At 46.5% G+C, this 23,951-nt stretch overlaps 2 protein-coding genes across 6 annotated transcripts in view; both read right to left on the bottom strand.

Moving 5' to 3' along the window:
- TNS3 (tensin 3) overlaps positions 1–23,951 on the bottom strand; it is a 315,575-nt gene that overhangs the window by 139,287 nt on the left and 152,337 nt on the right. For all 5 annotated transcript variants that reach the window (XM_017500856.2, XM_037728608.1, XM_037728609.1 and 2 more), the window contains 5 exons: positions 23,039–23,210; positions 21,288–21,338; positions 18,774–18,896; positions 12,393–12,457; positions 7,943–8,026 (listed from right to left, as the gene is read on the bottom strand). In XM_017500856.2, the coding sequence (XP_017356345.1) occupies positions 7,943–8,026; positions 12,393–12,457; positions 18,774–18,896; positions 21,288–21,338; positions 23,039–23,188 (473 nt within the window). In that variant the 5' untranslated portion in view covers positions 23,189–23,210. The remainder of the gene's footprint in view (positions 1–7,942; positions 8,027–12,392; positions 12,458–18,773; positions 18,897–21,287; positions 21,339–23,038; positions 23,211–23,951) is intronic.
- On the bottom strand, positions 18,156–18,598 carry LOC119467266 (mitochondrial import inner membrane translocase subunit Tim10-like). The gene has a single exon (XM_037728610.1). The coding sequence runs from the start codon at positions 18,495–18,497 to the stop codon at positions 18,240–18,242; it is 258 nt and encodes an 85-aa protein (XP_037584538.1). The 5' UTR covers positions 18,498–18,598; the 3' UTR covers positions 18,156–18,239.

Genomic DNA, 23,951 nt, shown 5'->3' with positions numbered 1-23,951 from the left:
TCAGAACAGGGCAAAACCTCACGAGAGTCGCAGAGGCCAGATGCTCAGCCTGGAGACGCGGGGACCCCGAAAGGCCGATGACCAGACCTCAAAGGACCTCCAGGCCACTCCCACACACCTCCTCTGCAAGATACTTTCCACCCTGGCAACAAGACTTCCCACACTTGGTTCTATGTAAGCAGAGAAATGCATGAATCATGTATTTTTAATCATGTAGATTTCAAGTGTTGTGGAAAATTTGGCTCCCTGGTTTTGAGTAAAAGTGAGGAATCACAAATGCCCAGATTGAGGGGCCTGAGTCACCTCCTCTGGGGCGGTTCTGCCCTCCCTCCAGCACGGGGAAGCCCTGGACACTAGGAAATCAGCTTCCTCCGCTCATCCAGTTTGTCAGTGACATGCTGATTCCCTGACTGCCTGGCCATGTGCTCGGGCGGTTCTGCAGTGACCACGCAGGTGAGACAGTCCTCTTCCCTGTAGGTGTTCTCAGTGTCCGATGTGCACCTAGACCAAGCATCTGGGTGGAGTCCATGTTTGTTTCATGTCTTCGTGCAAACATGGAAGGCTTTGGAGTGCTGGGCCTCAGGGGCTCCTGTTCATGGCAGCATGGGGGGTCCAAGTGGCTGAGCCCAGAGTTAGCACCAAGGTCCTATGAGGGGCAAGCAGCCGCCCTCTGGGAAACCAAGGCTTCTCCTGGACCCAGGTCTTGTCCCATACTGTGGTCAAAGAGCTTCATTTCTGCTGATGTGGCCTGCCAGAATTGCTGCCCCTGTCACCACACGAATCATAAGAAGTATTTCCTTCAGGTGAGGAGGGCCAAGCTGACGGCAGGAGAGCTCTGTTTCGCCACAAGCTCCCAAAGAAGGCCCAAGTCCAGGGCCACAAGCCCAGAGGTGGTGAGCAGGAAGGGAAGGAGGCTGTCCCTGTCTGGGACCCAGGAGTCTGGAGTCTTCCAAAACCAGCTCTCAACAGCTATCACCTCCCAGCTCAGTCTACAAAAAGCTGCTCAGTTGACAGCTTCGCCAATTGAAAAGTAGCCTCTTGACATATAATTCTCATCTGTCCTTTATAGAAAACTACTTTTTATGTATCATATTTTCAGGTAAATTAAAGACATAAAATGCTAAGGTAAATGCAATTTTTTCTTCCTTCACATGCTTTCTTAATAAGGTAAGATTTTTTTAAAAATATGTTGTTCTAAATCCTAAATAAAAGCATGCCTTTAAAAATTTTTTTTAAAAAATAGCAATGTCATATAAAAACAACAAAGTTCATTGCAAATATAAGCCGTAGTGAATGCTGTGAGATTGCAGACAAATAGCCCGGCATAGGTAACAGCACTGAGTTTGTGAGTGACTTCCTACAGAATCACCATCAGTACCAAAGAAAAGAACATTCAGGCATAGATGACAATAAGGGGTGGCCAGGCACAGTGGCTCACGCCTTTAATCCCAACACTTCGGGAGGCTGAGGTGGGCGGATCATCTGAGGTCAGGAGTTTGAGACCAGCCTGGCCAACATGCTGAAACCGCGTCTCTACCAAAGAAAAAAAAAAAAAAACTAGCTGAGCCTGGTGGTGCGCATGCCTATAATTCCTGCGACGTAGGAGGCTGAGGCATGAGAATCACTTGAACCCAGGAGGTGGAGGTTATAGTGAGCCAAGGTTGCATCACTGCAGTGAGCCTGAGCGACAGAGCAAGACCCTGTCTCAAGGGAAAAAAAAGAAAAAAAAAGAGAGGAAGAGGGGAGGGAAGTACAATAGGACAGAACTGCACAATTAATTCATCCAGCTGACTGTGGAAAGGATCAACTTGAACTACGTAGACATGATATGTGGCGTTAAAGGTAGATATAAATGAGTCAACGTCAGGGTATCAGATGCCCTCTAAAGACCATCCCAACAGCCCTATTCAAAATGAAAGGTTCCTACTTAGTTAGCACTGTTTTCAGAGCTGGAAAGATTAGAAACCAGATACTTGGTAAAAACAGCTCCATTATTTTCCCACTGCTATCTTTTCTTTCTTTTTAGGAAATAAGCTCCCTGAGGATGATGTTTTCCATGCTTCGTCTCAAACCAGTGAGTACATTTTAATAAGCCAAAGGCAAACCATTTGCTTTTAACTTGTAAGCAAATGAATGTAAAGCAGCTTGCAGTTTTCAGTTGCCCCTCGTGTTATTTACAACCACTTCCAACAGCAAAAACTTCCACTTGGAATCTCCATAAATCTCCCTAAACATTTGAGTTGCACTAGACGTAGGCTTGAATCTCTCTGAAAATGTGGGTGCATAAAAACCAGCATTCAAAGGTTACTTTTCCAAGCAACAGGAGGCTTCGTCGCAGGACATCTTTCCCAGCAACTTACTCCCTCCACATTCCCGGCACCCACAGAGTCAGCCACAGCTGCAGGGGCAGCACCAACCGGCCAGGAAACCTGAGCTGAGCCACCTGTTGGTGTGAGCCAAGACTGGGCTGTTATTTAACATTCTGCTGAGCATTGCCTTCCCTCACCTGTGATGGGGAGAATAGTGAGACCTACACATTGGAACTGCTGCCAAGATGAGTGAGTTGCATGGACGTAAGGGTCAGAGTAGACCCCAACACATCGGCCACAGCCTCTGCTCTCCTGGAAGATGCTGCCGGCGTGTAGGTCACCTTGCCCACAGAGTTGGTGACTCAGAGGGGACGGCTGGACCCAGGCAAAGTGTGTGGCTCCCTGAGGAATGGTCACCCTTCTTCTGCAGGCTGGGGGCAGCAAGGAGGACATGCAGGGAGGGGCCACAGGGACAGGAAGTAAAGCTGCGTTTGCAGAAGTTTTAACAGTGAGAGAAGTATGGCAGTGAAAGAGATTTAATCTAACAAACCCCCACTTTGCCTTTAACCTCCTAACTGCCCTAGGCTATTCTTGGGCTTGGACCAAACTAACTTTAGGAGAAAGTAAAGTTTATGGTATAAATGATAATAGCCCAAAACTAAACTACCTTTGTAAAATTAATGAAAGACCACCAGGTTGGGAGGATGAAAGCAGTCTGAATTTTGCCAAGGTGCAGACTTAAAAGATTACTCTGGGGAACACAAGATTTGGAACTTCCTCAGTTACAAGATTTGCAACTTCCTCAGTTACTCCTAGAGATGACAGCACCATTGCCGAACCTAAGATTGGCCTTTTGAGATGTCTTTTAGGCTTTGCATTTCTGACAACTGACAGCTCTACCTGGCCTGCCAACTGTTATCTGGCCCCACCCAGAAGTGGACTCAGCAGCAGGAGGGCCATTTTCTACACCCCTGTGATTGCACCTCCAACAAATTAGCAGTACCCGTTACCTAGTCACCCCTTTCCCCCCAAAATATCTTTTAAAAACCCTAGCCTCCAAATTTTCCAGGAGGCTGATTTGGGTAGTATTAAAACTCTGGTCTCCTGTTCAGCCAGCTCTGCATGAATTAAACTTTTTCTCTATGGCAATTCTCCTGTCTTGGTAAATCAGCTCTATCTGGGCATTGAATATTGAACCCACTTGTGGGTTACAGAAGCATTTCAGAGACGATCTGAGGAGTCTCATTCTTTAGAGAATGTGGAAAACTACTCCCCTTGTATCTTTAAAGTATTCTTTCAGGAACCTGAGGTACTTCTGTCAAAAATGACAGAAATAACAAAAACCAACTAATGCCATTGTTACAGGTAGTTAGGCATGAGCAGGGCAGGAGAGGGCTCTTTCTGCACCCACTAGGAATGCTGGGTGACAGTAGGGCGATCATCACACTGCCTCTCTGAAAGTGATACACTGGCAACCGGTGCCAGGAGGTGGCCATTTCCTGATGGTCCATGCCTATTGCACTATTAATTGAATGCAGGCTTCAGGAAGACACACCTTCTTGGGCACGAGTATTAAAAGACAAAATGGCAGAGTATGACCTTCTAGGGGCACATCAGACAAGAGAAACCCTCAGACAGGCATGCGTACAACTTCCTAAATACGTGCGTGTGCTCACTTCTCAAGCAAAAGGAGGGCACCATGCATGCGGGCAGCCCACCCTAAGGGAAGAATCACGGGAAAGGGGCACAAGACTATAAAGTCCTTTTATAGAGGAAGTGGGCCAGCCTATAAAATCCTAGGACCAAGGTAAAACGCCACACTTGGCCTTCTTAAGCCCACTTGGGTCTCTTCTAAGCGTATTCTCCTTTCTGTCCTGCTCTAAAGCCTTTTTAAATAAACTTCCACTCCTGCCCTAAAACTTGCCTCTGTCTCTTTTTCTGCCTTATGCCCCTTAGTCAAAATTGTTTCTTCTGAGCAGGCAACAACTGAGGTTGCTACAGACCCTTATGGATTCACTGCTGATAACTCGGATACCTTCCACCAGTAACACCATACAGGATAATTCCTGCTTTCTGAATGCCAAGACGTTTGCTTTGTTTGTCTTCCCTTTACCTCAGAGGGACACCCAAACACGTATAGACAGCATGAGTGGTGGTCTTAGGCGAGTCCCACCTGGGACCTCCCAGGGTCACCTTGGCAGCCAACACTCAGGAGAGATCAGTTACCCAAAGAAACAACTGGCTGTCACTTTCCCCATTAAGCTGGTGGCGGGGCCAAGCTATGTACACTACTGTCTCAATTCTCTCAGAAAGAAAGAAAGGTGGAAAAAGAAGAGAGACGTCAGAAACATTAATAATTTTTAATATTATTTACGTGATGCTGACAGTAAACCCAAACTATACCAGGATTTGGGGGGGAGGTGAGAAGAGACAGGGTCTATCTCTGTCATCCAGGCTGGCATGCAGTGAAACAATTAGAGCTCACTGTAACCTCCTACTCCTGGGCTCAAGGGATCGTCCCGCCTCAGCTTCCGGCTGGGCCTACAGGTGTGTGCCACCACACCCAGCTAATTTTATTTATTTATTTATTTATTTATTTATTTATTTATTTATTTATTTATTATTTTGTAGAGATGGGGTCTTCCTGCGTTGCTAAGGAAGGTCTCAAACTCCTGGACTCAAGGGATTGTCCTGCCTCAGCCTCCCAAAGAATTGGGATTACAGGCTAGAGCCACTATGCCACGCCCAGGATTTCTTTTTAACTACTTCTCAAAGAGGAAGGCTTCCAAGTTCAGGGAAGGAAGTTCAGGGGTGCCTCCATAACACAATGGTGCTAATGAGCACCAACAGCAGGCCACACAGGGGTGTTCACAAGCTACTTCTCATGGTTCGCTAAAGGCAAGAAAGGTATGAAAACAGAAAACTTACATGGGCACACGGCTGACCCAGCTCCATGGGCCAACCGCTCCATGACTTTTTAATGTAACAAACAAGGTAACAAAGATTGACCCCCTATCAGAGTTGCTATTGAGACATCTGAGCTTCCCAGCCACACGCTCCATGCTAATTAATTATTCTCAAGAGTGATTATTTCAAGTTTGACTTTAAAATAATTTCTTGAGCTTAGTCCTAAAACAGCCTGCAAAGCACACACCCCACTCCCCAGATCATTCGGGACAACAGAGTAGCTTCCCATCACAGAGCCTATTCCCATACAAGCTGTCATCACACGTTCTTCTGGTCCCAAACATCCCTCCAGATTTATCTTCTGCATTCACTCGGTTGTTTACACGCTCAAATACCATTTGGTGAACATCTTTTCATGCAGGCTCTGGTCAAGAGAAAAGGAAAATGGCAAGGAATAAGGGGCATTTCCCTAATCTCAGGAGCAGAGGGACTAACCTTGGAATGTAAACCCGAATCCAGCAAATATTAAAAAATGCAAATTTTCTTGCTTCAGATGTGCAGTGACGGAAAGGATGCATGAAAACCTTGGGCATGGGAACATGAGGACAGCAGGGCACAGAGGCTCACACCTGCAATCCCAGCATTTTGGGAAGCCATGGCGGAAGGATTATTCAAAGTCAGGAGTTCAAGACCCGCCTGAGCTACATAGTCAGACACTGTCTCCACACAAATTTTAAAACTAGCTGGGTGTGGTGATGTGCACCTATAGTCTCAGCTACTCAGGAGGCTGAGGTGGCAGGATTGCTTGAGCCCAGGAGGTAGAGGCTGCAGTGAGCCAAGATTGTGCCACTGCACTCCAGCCTGGTGACAGAGCAAGACCCCATCTCAAAAACATAAAAAGAAAAAAGAAAATGAGGAGATATGTTCCCCCTTTTTCCATATTATTTTAATGTTACAAACAAGCTGCTGGTGCTGTAAGAAATAAAAAAAAAGAAAAGAAAAGAAAAGAAAAGAAAAGAAAAGAAAAGAAAAGAAAAGAAAAGAAAAGAAAAGAAAAGAAAAACAGCTATCCTTCCTTCCTGCATGCCAAGCATTCTGCTCGGGTTACCCCCACTGACGCCTCATTTTCCATGTGGGAGGTCATATGAATGGAACCATTTTGGAAACTGTTCAACAAAGAAATAGCACTTAATGGTTCAAAAAAAGACCCCCAAGTGACTGTTTAACTAAAAAAAAAAAAACTTTTTTTTGAGACAGAGTCTTGCTCTGTTGCCCAGGCTGGGGCACAGTGGCACAATCTCGGCTCACTACAACCTCCGCCTCTGGGTTCAAGTGATTCTCCTACCTCAGCCTCCCAACTAGCTGGGATTATAGGCACATGCCACCATGCTTGGCTATTTTTTTGTATTTTAATAGAGACAGTGTTTCCCACGTTGGCCAGGATGGTCTCCATCTCCTGACCTCGTGATCCGCCCGCCTCAACCTCCCAAAGTGCTGGGATTACAGGCATGGGCCACCATGCCCAGCCTCACTAAAATACTTTATAAAATGCTGAGTTTTCTGCATGCAACTTGCACTGCATGTGGCCCTGTTGCTGTCCACAGTCCCACACCCCAACCCACTTTCCTCCAACACACCCGGTCTCAAGAGAAACAGAGCCGGGCCATTGGAAACAGCAAGACAAAAGGAAAAGGTACCTCTGGTGATGACTGAAATCCCTTTCTGCCCATCTACCCCCATGTCTGCTGACATAGCCCTCAGCTACACTGAAGGAAACAGATGTGAGGCATCAGGATTTGCATACACGAGGTCGGGTGTGCAACTACCTGTCTCCAGAACAGAATACCACTTGCCAATCGCCTTGGCACTTCTACGAATTCCCTGCTGTGGGATTTGAAATATGCCATAGAGCTACCTGGTTGGCTCTAAGTGTCACCATCTATAGAGGAAGTGCACCTGGATGAGGAGCCAGCTGTGGGTCCTTCTCACTGCCTCTCAGCCAGCCCTGCTCAGGTTCTTGACCTCAGCCTGCTGGGTGGGTGGCAAAAGGAGACAGTTCTGCATGCCCCCTCACCACCACCCCCCCGCCACCACGGCTATTCCTCATCACTTACTGAGCACCTTCCTGAAGCCATGCCCAGGAGTAGAGAAGAAAGAGATGGGCAGCATGACGGAAAAATACTCCCCTGGCCTCCAGGAACTGATGAGCCACAAAAATTGGCCAAATGCAACTGGTAAAGTGTTTGTATAAGTAAAGTTTTATTGGAATACAGCCACATTCCCTGATTTTCATATTGCCCAGGGCTGCTTTCATGTTAGAACAGTTGCGATAAAGATCTTGTGGCCTGCAAAGCCTAAAATATTCACTCTCTAGTCTGCTGCAGAGAGAGTTTACTGACCCCTGGTCTAGCCATAGAACCAAGTTCCAACATAATAATGGAAATCAAAAGTCACTCACTGCAGGAGAGGGAGATGCCAACTGGGGCAAGTCCTCCCTCAACCTCTGTCAGTGCAGGCCAGCAGCGTACGGGGTTCTCTCACCGCAGACAGGCAGGATAGCTCAGCCCTTCACCTCTGGGAGAGACAAGCCCCCGCTTCATAGTCTTGGCATGACCCAAGGATACCATTTAGGTGTTGGGACAGAGAAGATGCCTCTTCTGTTTTCACATTTTTATACGTAAACTTTCATTCACCTCTTCACTCTGGCTTTGGGGATGTATACGTACCGTTTCTGGGAAGGCTGCATTAAAGCTGAAACTTTGTCATCGTAAAACTTCTTCATTGCAAACCTGTCAAGGGCCTGGTCAGCGCTGGGGAAAGAGAGAGAAAGAAAGGGAGTCAACTCAATAGAACTCACACCACGTACGTGGATGACAGGAGACATGTCCCATGGCTGTTGAAAGCACCAGCTCACACAAGCGGCTTCACTCTTTTGCTGCATCTGTGCATGCCCATTCCCCTGTCTCTTCTTAGCCTTCATTTCCCCTGCAGGAATATGCTGTGCTCAAAGCGGGAGCCATAGTGCAGGGTCAGAATTCTCATCTGAAATAACAGCACCTTATCTAAAAGTACGATACATAGATGTGCTGAATACCCAGTTTGCAGGAGAAGAACTGGCTGAGGCTTCTCAGCAGGCAGGTGTCAGAGCTGGTGTCCAAAACTGTCTTTTGGCCACCCTATCTCCCAAATAAAAGAGGCCATGTTAAGTGGGCTCTGTGAGAGACAAGAGGCAGACTCAAGTCTCAGGACCACAAGGATGTGGGGAGCAACCCAGAGCAGGAAAATGAATGAAGCCCCCACCAAGTCCCAAGAGAAGGCCGCCGGACACTAGGGTTGGAAAGGCATGTGAGGCCTCAGGGCTGCATCACTGTTTTTGAAGTGACTGCCATAGAAAGTGACCTCACTTTCCAACCACATATTTGACCTTCAATGCCAGCTCCACAATGCCCACAGGTAGTATCTGACAGACCTTCCAGAAACCTCACGGCAGGGCATTCATGGGGCTTCCTGATCCGACTTCAGCATACACCATGGAGTATAAGTGCTGTGTCTTAACAACTCAAATTCATTTGAGCCAAATGCTTCCTCAAAACCCTGATAGGCCAGGCACCGTGGCTCATGTCTGTAATCCCAGCACTTTGGGGGGCCAAAGCAGGCAGATCACCTGAAGTCAGGAGTTCAAGAGCAGCCTGGCCAACATGGTGAAACCCTGTCTCTACCAAAAATACAAAAATTACCCGGACATGATGATAGGTGCCTGTCTCCCAGCTACTCGGGAGGCTGAGGTGGGAGAATCACGTGAACCCGGGAGGCGGAGTTGTAGTAGGCAGAGATCACGCCATTGCACTCCAGCCTGGGGGACAGGGCGAGACTCCATCTCAAAAAAAAAAAAAAAAAAAAAAAAAAAATCCTTTCTTAGAAAAGCATGTCTACATCCCTCCAGAAAAATGATGTACACGAGCACTGTGGGCCTCATAAAGGCCTGGAAAACACTGGTAGGGAGATAGGCAGGAGGAAAAAGAAACATACTCAAAAGTAAGCTGAGTGTGAGTTGACTTTTATACAACGCTATGAAATGGACAGCTTGCTGCATGCATTTGCTAGGCAAGGGGCTGGGCTGGTGGGGCAGTCACAAACAGAAGTGTCCACTTCAGCACCAAGCGCATCACATGCTGAGCAGGAGAGCGCAGCTCCATCGCCTCCCAGTGACGTTTAAGCACTCCTTTTTTTTGGAATTCACTTGTTTTCTGAACGCTGAGAATACATTTTGACCAATGTTTATTTTGCGTAGTAATATTATTACCAGTAATAATATTAGTACTGCTTTTGTCTTTACAACTCTTATTTTATGGTGTTGATACAAGAATGTCCTTTCCTGGTGACGTGAAGTTTCTGTTTCATTCTGTTTGTAGTTTGTGATAAAGACCTCAAACACGTATGCTTGTGCTATCTGTGATTACTCTACTTCTGGAATGTAATCTAAGAGGGAACATTGTAGAAATGATCAAAGATGTACACATAAGAATGTGTTCATCGTGGCAAGCCTTGCAGTCGAAAATAGCTGGAAGCAACCTAAATTTAAACACACACACACACATGCACAAACTAGAAGCAGCTTGGATAGGCAAAATCAGCAAATGCTTAAATACATAACATATCCATTGAATAAAGTGCTATGCTGCCACTGAAAGCATGTCAGGGAATGATGCGTATGAAATGATATTTATGGCTGGGCGCCATGGCTCACACCTGTAATCCCAGCATTTCAAGAGGCCGAGGCCGTCAGATCACGAGGTCAAGAGATCGAGACCATCCTGGCCAACATGGTGAAACCCCATCTCTACTAAAAATACAAAAATTAGCTGGGCTTGGTGGCATGTGCCTGTAATCCCAGTTACTCAGGAGGCTGAAGCAGGAGAATTGCTTGAAACTGGGAGGCGGAGGTTTCAGTGAGCCGAGATTGCACCACTGCACTCCAGTCTGATGAGAGAGCGAGACTCTGTCTCAAAAAAAAAAAGGAAAAAAAAAAGAAAAGATATTAATATAGAAAAGCAAGTCACAAAAAGCATGTGGTTTCAGCCCATTTATAGGTATTGATCGACTTACGACCTATGCAACTTACGACCATTCGACTTTACGACCACAATCGCCAGCCACGACTGCTCCGCGTCTGGCAGCACAAACGTTGCCCAGCTGGGCGTACGACAGTGCAGACCAGCTTCCGGCAGCACTACCATCTCCACGTGCACCATTTCAACTGTACATATAGCCTACTCAACTTACGACTAAATCATGTTACGACCGGTCCACGGTCCCGACCGTGGTCGTAAGTCGAGCACTAGCTGTAATTGAAAGGCACTTAATACCATTACTCCTACTAATCACAGCAGCATTAATGACAGCCAATACCTGATTACCGATCTTGTTCTAAGTGCTTTTTGTATAATGATAGGTTGAACTGTCACAACATTTCAAGACTACCATCATTTTCCAGGTAAGGATGGCTTAGAGAGATTCAGGTAAACTGCCTGACACATGCAGCTGAAACACATATTGACTACCGAGGGAAAACAGTTTGTAGCAAGAGTGTCAATGTCGTGTTTTTAGCCCTTAGACTACTACCCGTCCCCAAAAATACAGGACTATCCACAATGCATGGAACTTCGGTTCGGGCAGCACTACTTTGCTGGGGTTAGAAATGCTCAGGTGAGGCCAGGAGCAGTGTCTCACACCTGTAATCCCAGCACTTTGGGAGCCTGAGTCGAATGAATCACCTGAGGTCAGGGGTTCAAGACCAGCCTGGCCAACATGGCAAAACCCCGACGTTACTAAAAATAACAAAATAATTAGCCAGGTGTGGTGGCTTGCACCTATAATCCCAGCTACTGAAGAGGGTGAGGCAGGAGAATCGCTTGAACCCGGGAGGTGGAGGTTGCAGTGAGCAGAGATTGTACCACTGCACTCCAGCCTGGGCAACAGAGCGAGACTCTGTCTCAAAAAAAATAAACAAGTGCTCAGGTGGTCTCTGCCCAGAACCAGCCAAGCTATGTTTGGTGGCCAACCAAATGTCTGTGGCATCGCTGAGGGACGGATGTGACCAGGAATCTCGATTTTTCTGGCACACACGCATTGATGATTATTCTCACCAAGAGGGAATCTGATTTTCACTTGGGGCTTCCGTTTCCTCCCTGGCAGGCACCAGCTCCCCAATTTGTTTCCAGAGAAAACATTCAGAAAGTCAAATTTCACTCCTTCGTGCTAGAAAGGAAAAGGTTTATCGGCTGATATGAATAAGCTTCTATTTCCTCAGAATGGTAAGCTCAGGTTTTACAAAGAGGCCATTGAGAAGACAGGGCAATTGCAAATGCAGACGCCATAAATGATGATATTTTCTGCACTGCATTTCAGTGTGAGTGAAGATCTGCACTGTGGGAAAGCTGCCGGGGAACACCACAGCTTCCCAGGGCCAGGAGGGCTGCCACAGGGCTGGGGTCCTCATGGCCCGGCCGTGTTTGTGTCATGCCTGACTAAGGGGGCCCCAGTGGCACCTCCAAAGTCTCCACAATTACAGTTCCATCTCATGGAAACCAGCCCAGACCTGGCTCCCCACTCCAGGCTGTGAGATCATGAGTAAGCTACCTGGCTCCTCTGAGCCCTGCTTCCCTCATCTGTGCAATGGGAATGACAGTAACAGCCTCGTGGATTAGTTAGAATTCAGGGAGAAAGGAAAATATTCAGTATACTTCCCAGAGGCCCAGTGCCTGCAAAAAAAGAGGTGGCTGTCACCATTAATATACACAAGATGTGAACTGATTTAGTGAGTCCACTCTGTTCTTAATTTTCATAACGGTGACTTTTACCTCTGTTATTTTTCATTAGAGAATTATCTATTAGAGAATAAGGAACAGTGGGTCCACTAATTTTTTTAATGCCTCCATGGAAGTACTTAGAATCAATCATACACAGCCACCCAACCTGGAAAATGCCACTTTCACAAGAGTAAATGCCTAACTGTAAGCTGGGTTTCCAGGCACTGACCACCCCAGCACCGAGGGATACGAAACACAGGTCAGCTGAGCCCTTGGTGTCTAGAACAGCTCCCCGCAGACAGCCTCCAGCCCCATGCAGGCTGAACTTTTAGCACCGAAAGACAGCAGGCTGACATCTTCATCCTACCTGGCCGAGACGTTGGTGAAGTGCATGTAGGATGATATGACCACTCCTATGCGTCCTTTCCCGCCCTGCAGGAGACAAAAGATGAGCTGATTTTCTCTGAAATCCCACAGCAGAAATGTAATTAGAACAAGAAAAGACTCACTCGTGGACAAAATAATAGAGAGCATGCTTTGGAGTTTAGGCCAGCATTACCTGCAGCCTTCCTGCCTGGGAGAGTCAGTACCCAGTGCCGCTAGAGTCTCTGCAGCAGGGAATCTGCATGCTGGGTGCAAACAGTAAGAGCAGGTGCTAACTGGAGCAGCTGTAGAAGCCCAGGAGGGCAGACCAACACAGCAGCTGCCTGTCACTTCACCCAATTAGGCTGGAAGTAACTCATTACACATGGCGGGACCACCGTCCCAGGCAGACGTTCTGGAAAAAGACTTAAATCATAATCGCAGACATCAACAGCCCAGCTCGCAAGCCAGCAACACCAGCAGCAGAAACAGAAACTACTGGACAGGCCACCCTCACCCATAGCCAGAGTGCCACCTTCTAGAACTTACTCTCATGACCTACAACAGCAGACGGCAAACCGCAGCCCAAGAGCTACTTCTGCCCATTACCTACTTTCCCACAACTTGTGAGCTAAGAGTTGCTTTTACATTTTCAAACCATTGAGGAAAAGTTTTGAAAAGATAAGATTCCACGCCATGCGAAATGTGCTGAAGTTCAGACTTCAGGGTCCATCCATAAAGTCTGATAGAACACTCCCCTCTGTTCACCTACATCCAGAGCTGCTTCCACCCTCACCGCAGGGGCAGGTCTGGGTATCTGCAGCAAGACCATGGCACCTGCAAAGCGTTAAAATACAATCTGGCTCTTTTTAAAAATATTTGCCAACCGCTGATCTGGAATCACATAAAGGCAAAATGGCAGGGCCTCTAATATGTAGCTCCCTAACTTCTTGAGAAAAAAAACTACCGTTTAAATTCAAGTCACAATTCTGATAAGCCCAGTCATACATGAATGTCACCCAGGATAATCCTCCTCTCTGTTGGTCAAAGTCAAGAGCATGCCTTACAAAGATACTCAATGCAGGCACTTGATAAACTCTTTGCAGCTGAATCCTGGCACATGAAGTTATTTACGGTATGGCTACTAGTATGTTTCTTGCATAAAGCTATAGTTGACAGCAATTCACCTACAAAGAACGCCTCAGCCAAAACAGGCACACGTGATGGTGACATTCACCCCATTATCGATCACTTTTGTGGCACTATTTACAGATATATAAAGCAAATATTAACAGATCTGAAAGGACAGACAAAAATACCACAAGTGTAGGGGACTTCGGTACCCCATTTTCTACAATGGACAGAAAACCGATAAGAAAACAGGGTACTCAACGTGCACTTCAGACCAAATAGACCTTATAGACACATACAGAAAATCACACCAGAATATGCATTCTTCTTAATATGCACACAGAAACTTTTCCAGGATAGACAGCATGTGAGGCCAAAAAACAATGTTACCCAGTACCTTTCCTTTTTTTTAAAATTGAGACAGAGTCTCACTCTGTCGCCCAGGCTGGAGTACAGCGGCGCGATCTCAGCTCACTGCAACCTCTGCCACACGGGGTTCAAGCAATTCTTGTGCTTCAGCCTCCCAAGTAGCTGGGAATACAGGTGCATGCCACCATGCCCAGCTAATTTTTTTGTATTTTTAGGAGAGCCGGGGTTTCACCATGTTGGCTGAGCTGGTCTCGAACTCCTGACCTCAGGTGATCTGCCTGCATTGGCCTCCCAAAGTGCTGGGATTAGAAGCCTGAGCCACCGTGCCTGGCCTCAAATGTCTTTTCTGACCAGAGTGGTATGAAACTAGGAATCAATAACAAGAGGAATCTTGGAAAATTCACAAGTTTATGGAAATTAAACAATATGATCCTAAATAACTATTGGGTCAAAGAAAAAAAATCAGAAGAGAGATTTCGAAATATCTTGGGAAAAACAAAACTAGAAACACAAGACACCAAAACTTACGGATGCAGCAAAGGCAGTTCTAAAGGAAAGTTTATGGCAGTAAATGCCTATATTAAAAGAGAAGAAAATTCACACAAAAAAACGAATGTTGCACCTGAAGGAACTAGAAAAAGATCAAACTAAACCCCAAATTAGCAGAGGAAGGGAATAGGAAAGATCAGAGCAGAAACAAACAAAATAGAGACTAGAAAAACAATAGAAAGATAAACAAAACTGAGGGTTCTGAATACAAACGAAATTGACAAACCTTTATCTAGACTACATAAAAAGAGAAGACTCAAAATCAGAAATCAAATAGCAGTCATGACCATAACTGATGCCACGTAAGACACAAAGAATCAAAAAAAAAAAAAAAACAAAAAAAAAAAAAAAAAAAAGAACAATTACGTGGAGATAAATTGGATAACCTGGAATAAACTCATAAATTCCTAGACACATACAACCTACCAAGACTGAAACATGAAGAAACAGAAAATCTGAACAGAACCATAACAAGTAAGGGGATTGAATCAGTAATAAAAACTCTTCCATCAAAGAAAAGCCCAGGACCTGCTCACTTAACTGATTAATTCTATCAAACATTGGGGGGTAGAAAAAGAAAAAAACAACTTTGCTACGGTTTAAATATTGGCCCCTGCCATAACTCATGTTGAAATCTAATCCCCAGTGTGGCAGTACTGAGTCGTGGTGAGGCCTTTAAAAGATGATTAGGTCATAAGGAACCTTGCCTTCATGAATGGGTTAATACATCTGTGGATTAATTAACTAATGGGTTAATGGGCTATCACAAGAGCAGGACTCGTGGCTCTCTAAGAAGAGGAAGAGAGACCTGAGCTAGCATCCTCAGCCCCCTTGCCATGTGATGCCCTGTGCAGCCTCAGGGCTCTGCAGAGTCCCCAACAGCAAGAAGGTTCTTACCAGACGCAGCCCCTTGAGCTTAGACATCTCAGCCCCTATAAATATTAATATAAGAAATAAATATTTTTTCTTTATAAATTACCCAGTTTCAGGTTTTCTGTCATAAGTAACAGAAAACAGGCGAATGCAAACTCCGCCAGAAAGGTGAAGAGATGCAAACACTTTCAAACTCATTTTACAAGGCCAGCAGCATCCTGACATGAGGTCTTTCTCAACACAATAGAAAGCATTTAAGGCTTTGCATGCTGCAAGGTCTTCTTGCAACTATTCAAACCTGACCCTGCAGTGTAGGGGGAAGCAGCCATGAATGTACATGAGCCACGTTCCACTCAAACTTTATGTATGGAACTGAAGTAGGATACCTTCATATAATGCTGTAAATACAGCTCTTAGCTCACAGGTTGTAGAAACCAGAAGAGGGCACGATCAGCTCATGGGCTGTTGTATTTTAGTGCAAGCAGCATTCTTTTGGACTTGGAACTGTTCTTAACAAAAATCATAGAATCACTAATTGCACAATTTGCTGTGGGTATTCATGGACTCAGAAAGTTGGTGTGGATGAAATCTCCCAAAAGAACTGCAGACCATTTCTGATCAATCAATAACCAGGGTGTGGAGGGGTGAGGAGGAGACTGCACACACCCACACAAACACAAGCCTCTGCTTCACACAGCAGAACAGGAAGCACAGCAGAACCGACCCTCACTCTGTTCCCGTCCAGGCTGAGACAGGTCCAGCTATGCTAGAAATTCCTGGCATGTGTGGAAGGAAACGCGCATTCTGCAAAGTTGGCGGATTTCGGCAAGTGTCAGCGATTTCACCCCCGCAGTGATGATGACGAACTTCTGTTAACATGGACATCAGCAATTTCAAACTAAAAGAGGGCTTATCTCTCAGGGCACAGTTTCTAAGCATTTCAAAAATGGTTTACATGGTACCAGAAGCGGGCAAGCAATTAGCAAATCACTTCTGAGAAGTTTCAACCTGTTCCCATGAATTCCACTAACAAGAACTGTCCAGAAAGCCCAAAGTTGCTTAGGGAAAGGGTGCATTTTAGAAAGCTCTAGGCAGTCCCCACTGGGACCCAAATGTTTTACGTCATCTCATCATTTCTTTCAATTTCATCAAAAAATGGAAGTGGACAACAACTAAAATGGAATAAATGGCCAAGGGTGGCTCTTTGCAAGTCCAGCAACTCCGAGAATGTTCTGATGACGTGCTGGCAGCAAGTCTGGATGCGCCCTAGGACCTGCACTTTCCACAGGTGTCCAGGGGTGCTGCTGGGCCCCGGCCCACAGGGCAGGAGTGCTGCTTAGAGCAGCCTGCTGTGTGATCCTGGGCAACGATGACCCATCAATATCAGACTCACTGTACCCAAATCACCACACCAAGCCTGAAAAGCATAGCTTGTTTTAATTAACAAGCGTTGTAATTATTTAAAAGTCTTTGTCTGTCTGTCTCTCTCTCTCTCTCTTTTAGTTCGCACCAAAACACAATTTGGGTGGAGGATCCATAATTTTAACATAATACTTGAAAAGATCAGGTCAATACAGACAATTTGGAAAGAGTCCTAACGGGTGTACCTATCCATCTGGGGGGATAATATGACCAAGTTCGATGTGAGGAAAGAGATAACACCTGAGAGAAGCAAAGAACATCTATGTGCCCTGATGGACGTGTCCTGCACATCGAATGGTCATCAAATGCCCTGCAGCTGTAAACAGCACCCACAAGCCAGCCGACATTAGTGCTTTTGCAGAGCACATATACTAACAGTCTAATATAACCCAAAGGGACGCTTCTTTCAAACTAAATTCCATAATACAATGGATTTCTGTGCAGTTCTTTTAGTGTGAAAGAGTCTGGAAGAAAAAAAAAAAAAAAAACTTCTATCTTGAACCGTCAACACCTCCTAGATACTTTTATGGTCCTAAGAATGCTTTGTCGAACCTATAATAGAGGGAGCTGCCCCTTAACGAACAGAGACCCCAGCCCACTGGAGACATCCTTTCCCAAAGGATTCCTCCCTGACTCAAGGTGTGACTGGGATAAGAGCTTTTCTCTAATAGTAAGTTTCTGGCGGGAGGGTTAAGCCCTCAGTAAGTTTGCTTTCAGTCCAACGCTTTTCAACACCAATCACATTTCAGGAGCAGTACAAAGCAGCTGAGAAAGCTGGGAATTACGAGGAAAGATCCCAGGAGGTGGGAGGAGGAGGCGTGGAAGGACCCCGCAGCAGCCAGGAGGAGGAGTGCCCGCCAGCATCCACCTGGGTGCCGGCACCCACAGGGCCTGGCAGGGCTGACACACAGGCAGTCCCGGACACTCTGTGAAGATGCACAGGCCACATCTGCACTGTGATGGCTCTGCGTGGAAAGAACCATGTGTTCACTGCAATGGCATCGTGCCATCATCTAGTCCATTAACTGACTACCGTAACTCAGACGGCATGGAAAGTCTGGCACAGTCCATCTGAAAAGTGCACTGCTCTTCTGAAAAGGACGGTTTTCCACAGAAAATACAATTCAATAAAAACGAAAGGATTTGCTCTCCTAACCGTGGTCAGTAGTTCCAAATGTCCAGCTACACATGCAGGGACCCCAATCCTATAAATTCTAAAGCCAGATTTAAGGAGGTATGGTAACTCTTTGCTTTTTTTTTTTTTTTTTTTGGTAGGTGTCAACAAAGTTGTTTTAATATATATATACACACATACATACACACACAGTCACATTCCAGTATGACAAATACTCCTTCACCAGGAGAATGCACTACCACTCTGGGATCTTGAAGACTCTCCACCAAGAGCCTGGGCCTGGCGGTCTTCGCAAATGACACTCAACAGGGGGCACTTTTATTCAAGTGGGGAGGGGTGGGGTGTAGCCCAGGGTGTATACTGACTGGGATCTCACGCGGGCCCAGAGCTCTGCTGCTCCCTCTTCATCAGCTCTTCATCCTGCACAGACAACTCTGTCAACTTTCTGCCCACCCGCTCATGGATGACACACATAGGTCCAGGCACAGACTCGCCCTTGGACAGCTCTGCTTCCTTGTAGTGAGGAGGCACACACCTCCGGTGGCAGGCACTGGTCATTCTGTTGTACATATCGGCCATCATCTCCACCTCCAGCTCTGCAGCCAGCTGTTGGGCCCTGAGCAGACCCATCTCAGCTAGCACCCTGGAAGGGATCTCCTTCTGGCCTCCTAATCCACTACCTGGATCACAATGCCCATGGAGACCCCAACTTCTCACAAATATTATAATGTTACCCCTTTGTTTGCTTCTTTATGAGCAACTAGGAAAACCTAAAGACAAACCTACGAGAAGCACGTCACACCGGCTCAAAGTGGAAATGTGCTCAGAGGCAGCACTGGTCTCCATCTCCACTCCAAGGGCTGACACCCCGCCAGACCCCCGAGAGTGAGAGGTGGGCACGCTCACCCTGCAGTGAATGACAACCACGTGCTGGGGGTCGCTGTTCAGCCAGGACTCCTGCGCCTTGCATATGGTACACATCTTATCCAGGGGTGGTGCGTGGAGCTCCGGCCAGCCCACATCCATGATCTGCAACAAGAGAGGGGAGCTTCCTCAGTTTCCATTTCCTAAAACATCTGAGGCCATTTCACAATGACTTATTTCGTCATCAGTATATTTCATTTGGGAGCAAAGAACATGCTGCACGACCCTTTCCTAAAACTCAGTGAGCATCCTTCACTGGGAAGAAAAAAATAAAGCATTACACTGCCCATGTGATGCCTCTTCTTCCAGGGGCTCATCTGCTCTTCCACAGCTGGGGCGACAATTCTAAAAAGGTCTTTGGGGAGCTGCTGATGGTACAGGTTGTGTGAAGGGGGCTGCAGTCCAGTGAGATCTCAAACAGGAGTCCTAGCCCCCAGCTGCAATCCTCCCACTCAGGTTAAAATACCAATTTGGAGAGTGCAGCCAGCCATCTCCCACATGCTGTGCAGAGGCAAACTCCTGGAAAGGCAGGACTAAAGGAGGAAGCACCTTCAAACCCCTGATTAATTTTAGTGCATGGACAAAGAAAATCACCACCATGTGCTAAGGACACAGCGGATCTGTGCAGAACTGCAGCTCTGAGCGTTCTGAGGCACACGCAAGTCCACAGTGGCCCACAGTGGCCACATGGGGGCGTTGCTTTTCCTTTGATTTCCTTTTGCCAGTAGGGGGAGGAAAAGGAGCTCTATCTTATGATGACAGTCGCAGAAACAGTGTAAAATCTTTGGAAATTTCAGAACACTGCCAGGAAGTAGGAAAAGTCACTACCCCTGCCACCAGTCAAAGATAACCAACCACTACAACCTTTTCATGAATCCCTTTCTATGTACATTTAGCATAACTGAGATACTATTATTATAAATTCTATACTCTACTACTGTTAACTAGTATTGAAATGGGCAACTTATCATGATTCTGCTTTTTTACTCTAACGACTACAAAATATTTCAACACATAGAATATACATACATATATGTACCATAACCTATGTTGACTCAAGTCTTAAAATTATTCTCCCAAATTTTGCTATTGAAAATGATCATGGGGGATGGGGGAAGGGGAGGGATAGAATTAGGACAAATACCTAACCCATGAGGGGCTTAAAACCAAATGACAGGTTGATAGGTGCAGCAAACCACCATGGCACATGTATACCTATGTAACAAACCTGCACGTTCTGCACATGTATCCCAGAACTTAAAGTAAAATTCAAAAAAAAAAAAAAGAAAGAAAGAAAGAAAATGATCATGGAAAGAGTGAATGACTATGACCATAAAGAGACACTAGGAGAAGAGACCCCCGTGCTGATGAAAATGTTTTCTCTCTTACCTGTGGTGGCTGAACAAATCCATAAATATAATGCAGTTTAGATTTGTTCTCTGTTATAGTAAATCTATAGAATACATATATATATTGATATTGATCGACTTACCACCAATGCAACTTACGACCATTCAACTTTACGACCACAATCGCTAGCCACGACTGCTCCGCATCTGGCAGCGCAAACGTTGCCCAGCTGGGCGTACGACAGTGCGGACCAGCTTCCGGCGGCACTACCATCTCCGCGTGCACCATTTCAACTGTACATATAGCCTACTCAACTTACGACCAAATCATGTTATGACCGGTCCGCGGTCCCGACTGTGGTCGTAAGTCGAGCACTAGCTGTACACACACACACACACAGGATGTATATATGTACATACATAGGACACACACACACACACATATGTTTATATATATATACACGCTGGGATTACAGGAGTGAGCCACCATGCCCAGCCGATACATTTATTTTTAAGGTTAACTTGTTCAAATCAGCATCCAAACAATTCCCAAGGATTTCTTTTTCCTCTATCTTATTCATCTGATATGAATTTAAGTCCAATTCAAATGTTTTCAACACTGTCCGAACAGAAATAAGGCACCACCCACGGTGAATCTCTATTTCAAACTAAAAAAAAGTAATTAAAAATATATACAAATATGCATTACATATGAAAGATCCCAGGAGGTGGGAGGAGGAAGCGTCATGCGTATAATTTGTTCTATACATACATATACACAGTATATATCATCTATACACATGATGCCTAGAAACACACATGTACCCAAAAACCAGGGACATGTGAGTGAGGTCCACAGGCTGTACCAGCTCCAACTTCCTGGCCTAGGTATTTTATTATTAGTGTTGTAAGATTCTCCCACTGGAAGGACTGGGTGAGGAGTACGGGAGATCTCTGTATTATTTTCACAACTTCCTATGAATCTCTATTTCAAACTAAAGAAAAAGCAATTAAAAATTGATATGAACAATTCCTAGTACCCTTATCAAGTCACAGTCCACAAAGACTAGTAGCAAATTATTTTTGCACAAAATAAGCACTGTTTACATTTTACAAAATGCAGACTATAAAGAGATGAACTCCATACCTTTGGGTTAAGCTTCGTAAGGTCATATCTCTTTTCTGAAAGGTTTAACACCTATAAAGGAGAAAAATGCCTTGTATAAAATAGATTTTAATATTTTAAAAAATTAATACTTTAACTTTTAAAAAAAATACTTAAAATCTTTACACTCAAGAATCAGGGGGCAAAAAGCTTTTAGACAAATCACTGACATCATAGATGAAAGGAGAAGAAGCCATTCATTGCATTTTGACATGACATTTGCCTTCCAGGTACCAAGGATCAGAAAAGATTGAAAAGTACAGACGTGTGTTGTCACAGAATAGAAAGCAAATAAAATAAGTTAGGGATGGCATACAGAGCCCTTACACATAAAGTCTATATTCTACTTCGTTAAACAGTATTAAACCAGGCAATTTATCATGCTACTATCTTTTTATTCTCATGGCTACAAAACATCCCAACATACAGGATATATACATATACACATATATATGTACACACACACACACGTATGTATACATATACATACGTGTGTGTGTGTGTGTGTGCACGCGTGTATAAAATAGCTTCCCTGGTCTTGCTCCTGGCAACACAAACTGACCCAACAGAGAGATAGCACATGGTGAGGAGGGCAGTCCCTCCTTTGTGGCCCAGTGGGCTCAGGCCTGGAAACGGCTGAGTTCATGCCCAGCCAAGAGCCACGTCCTAAGTTCACTGAAAAATCACAGCTGTTTGTGGAACCTCCCTAAATACTCAAGTACAGCAAAATGGAAAAAATAATAATAATGTTCCAGCAGCACAGAGCCTTAAAAATTAACTAGACGTCCCTCTAACTTCAGAGTCAGAGACGTGAGGATGGAGGCTTGTCTACGGCCAGGTCACAGTAAGACGGGCTTCAAGGGGAGAAAGAGCAGGAGCCTGAGTGAATGAAGGGTCGGGGGTGAGGGGTCAGGACACAGGAAGCACCTGGCCAGGGCTGCTCTCGCATCAGATGGGGGCCACATCCTACTCTGCCACTGGTACACTTCTCTCAGCCAGTGGTGCCCCAATCATTGGAGCAGACCCGCAAAGAAGACAATGACTCCCTTGTAGGCTTGTGGGGCAGATTAGCTTTACCATAGATAAGGAGGCAGGTAAGAGAAGGTGCCAAGGAGCTGTCATTCAACCCCATCAGGGACCGCAGACAGCAGAAGAAGCCAGCCTCTGCTGGGGCTAGCAACCATGGGAACAGAAAACAAGGGGCCAATCGGAGGGCAAGAGATGGTGAGAGGCTGCTCTGTATTCTTCCTCAGCTGTGGGCTCCACCAACAACTTGACACGTGTGTTTTGAAAATCTACCTGTCTCCTTGCCCGCAGGGCAGCCCCTGGTTTCTTGGGCACCCACCTAATGTGTCTTCCTAATTTCTTGCTGAGGAGGAGAGTCACAGTTTGCCTTTTGATATCAGGGAGGCAGCATGGGAGCGCAGGGGTGGATGGCTGGGGACATGTCCCCAGGCACTGGGGAGCCAGCCTCACTGATAAGTGCAGGACAAGGCAGCGCTCATCCCTGCGGTCAGCTGTCGCGCGTCCCTGAAAGCTGCCTACAGAGATACATGAGGCTCCTCTCCAGGCAAAGCAGCAGAGAGACAGAGGACCAGGGCACCCTGGGCTGCTGTGTGACAGGCTCTCCAGCTTCTCCCTCGTGTGTAAGCCAGGGCTCTGCGGGTGCCTGTCCCCTCCGAGTGCCTGCTGCACAGCCTGCCTGAAGGCTCCTGGAGCCGCCCACCACTCACCAGGTAGTTGTCCCCGTGCTTGGACTTGAGCATGCGCGTGACCTCCTGCAGGTTGTGCAGGTAGGACTCCTCGGAGCAGCTGGCGGGGAATGACACGGCGATGATGCGCTCCGTGATGTAGGTGAGGTCCAGCCCGTGGCCCTCCTCCATGGTGGGGCTCAGGACGACGGGCCTGGAAGAGAGCAGTGGGCAGGTCAGAAATGGGGTAAGGAGGCAACAGACATTCATCCTCTGGAAAAGGGAGAGGACGATGGACACATCCTCCAGGTGTTCACACCAGCACCTGGGCAGCCCGTGGTGGGAATTTACAGTGTGTGCCGTCTCTGCGCTGTGTTCCCGTAACGGCGGGCAGTGCAGGGAGGGGCACAAGATCGAATTTTCCTAGCAGGGCATGACTGGGTACTTCGAGCTGCAGGCAGGGAATGCACAGAGAGAAAGCAGCTCAGAGCAGTGACCCATGGGCTCAGATGCAAAAGCATGAGGGCAGGAGGGACTTTTCATGGTTTCACTGGGAGCAGGAGTACTGTCCCAGGCGGGACTCCAGGAAGGGGAGCCTCAACCCCATTCCAAGGTGTCAAGGTTGGCCTGAGGCAGCCGGGAGGAAGCAGGGGTAGCTCCTCGTGTCTGTGTGCAGCATCCTGGGGCAGGTGCGGCCAAAGATGAGGCTGGTGAGCTGGCCGTCTATGGTCACAGAGGACCCTGCAGGCCCAAGGAGGAGGCAGGATCTCACCCAGGAGAGGGGACAAGCTGGGGAGGAATTCAGCAGCCGCATAATCAAAGCGGCCTTTCTTCTACTGAGGAGCATCTCAGTGGGTTCCCATCAGAAGGCTAAGAGCTCGGCGGGGCTAACCTCACCTAACCCCAGGCCAGGTGGATGCAGGGTAGAATGTGCGGCTGGTCACCCGACCATGTG

The sequence above is a fragment of the Cebus imitator genome, unplaced genomic scaffold (assembly GCF_001604975.1).
Source record: "Cebus imitator isolate Cc_AM_T3 unplaced genomic scaffold, Cebus_imitator-1.0 Scaffold272, whole genome shotgun sequence".
Taxonomy (NCBI): Eukaryota; Metazoa; Chordata; class Mammalia; order Primates; family Cebidae; genus Cebus; species Cebus imitator.
This window is presented reverse-complemented; position numbering and strand designations above follow the sequence as displayed.

Bases quoted from the DNA above. Each gene is read 5' to 3' on its own strand.
- LOC119467266 (XM_037728610.1), bottom strand. From the start codon at position 18,497: ATGGGTCTGCTCAGGGCCCAACAGCTGGCTGCAGAGCTGGAGGTGGAG.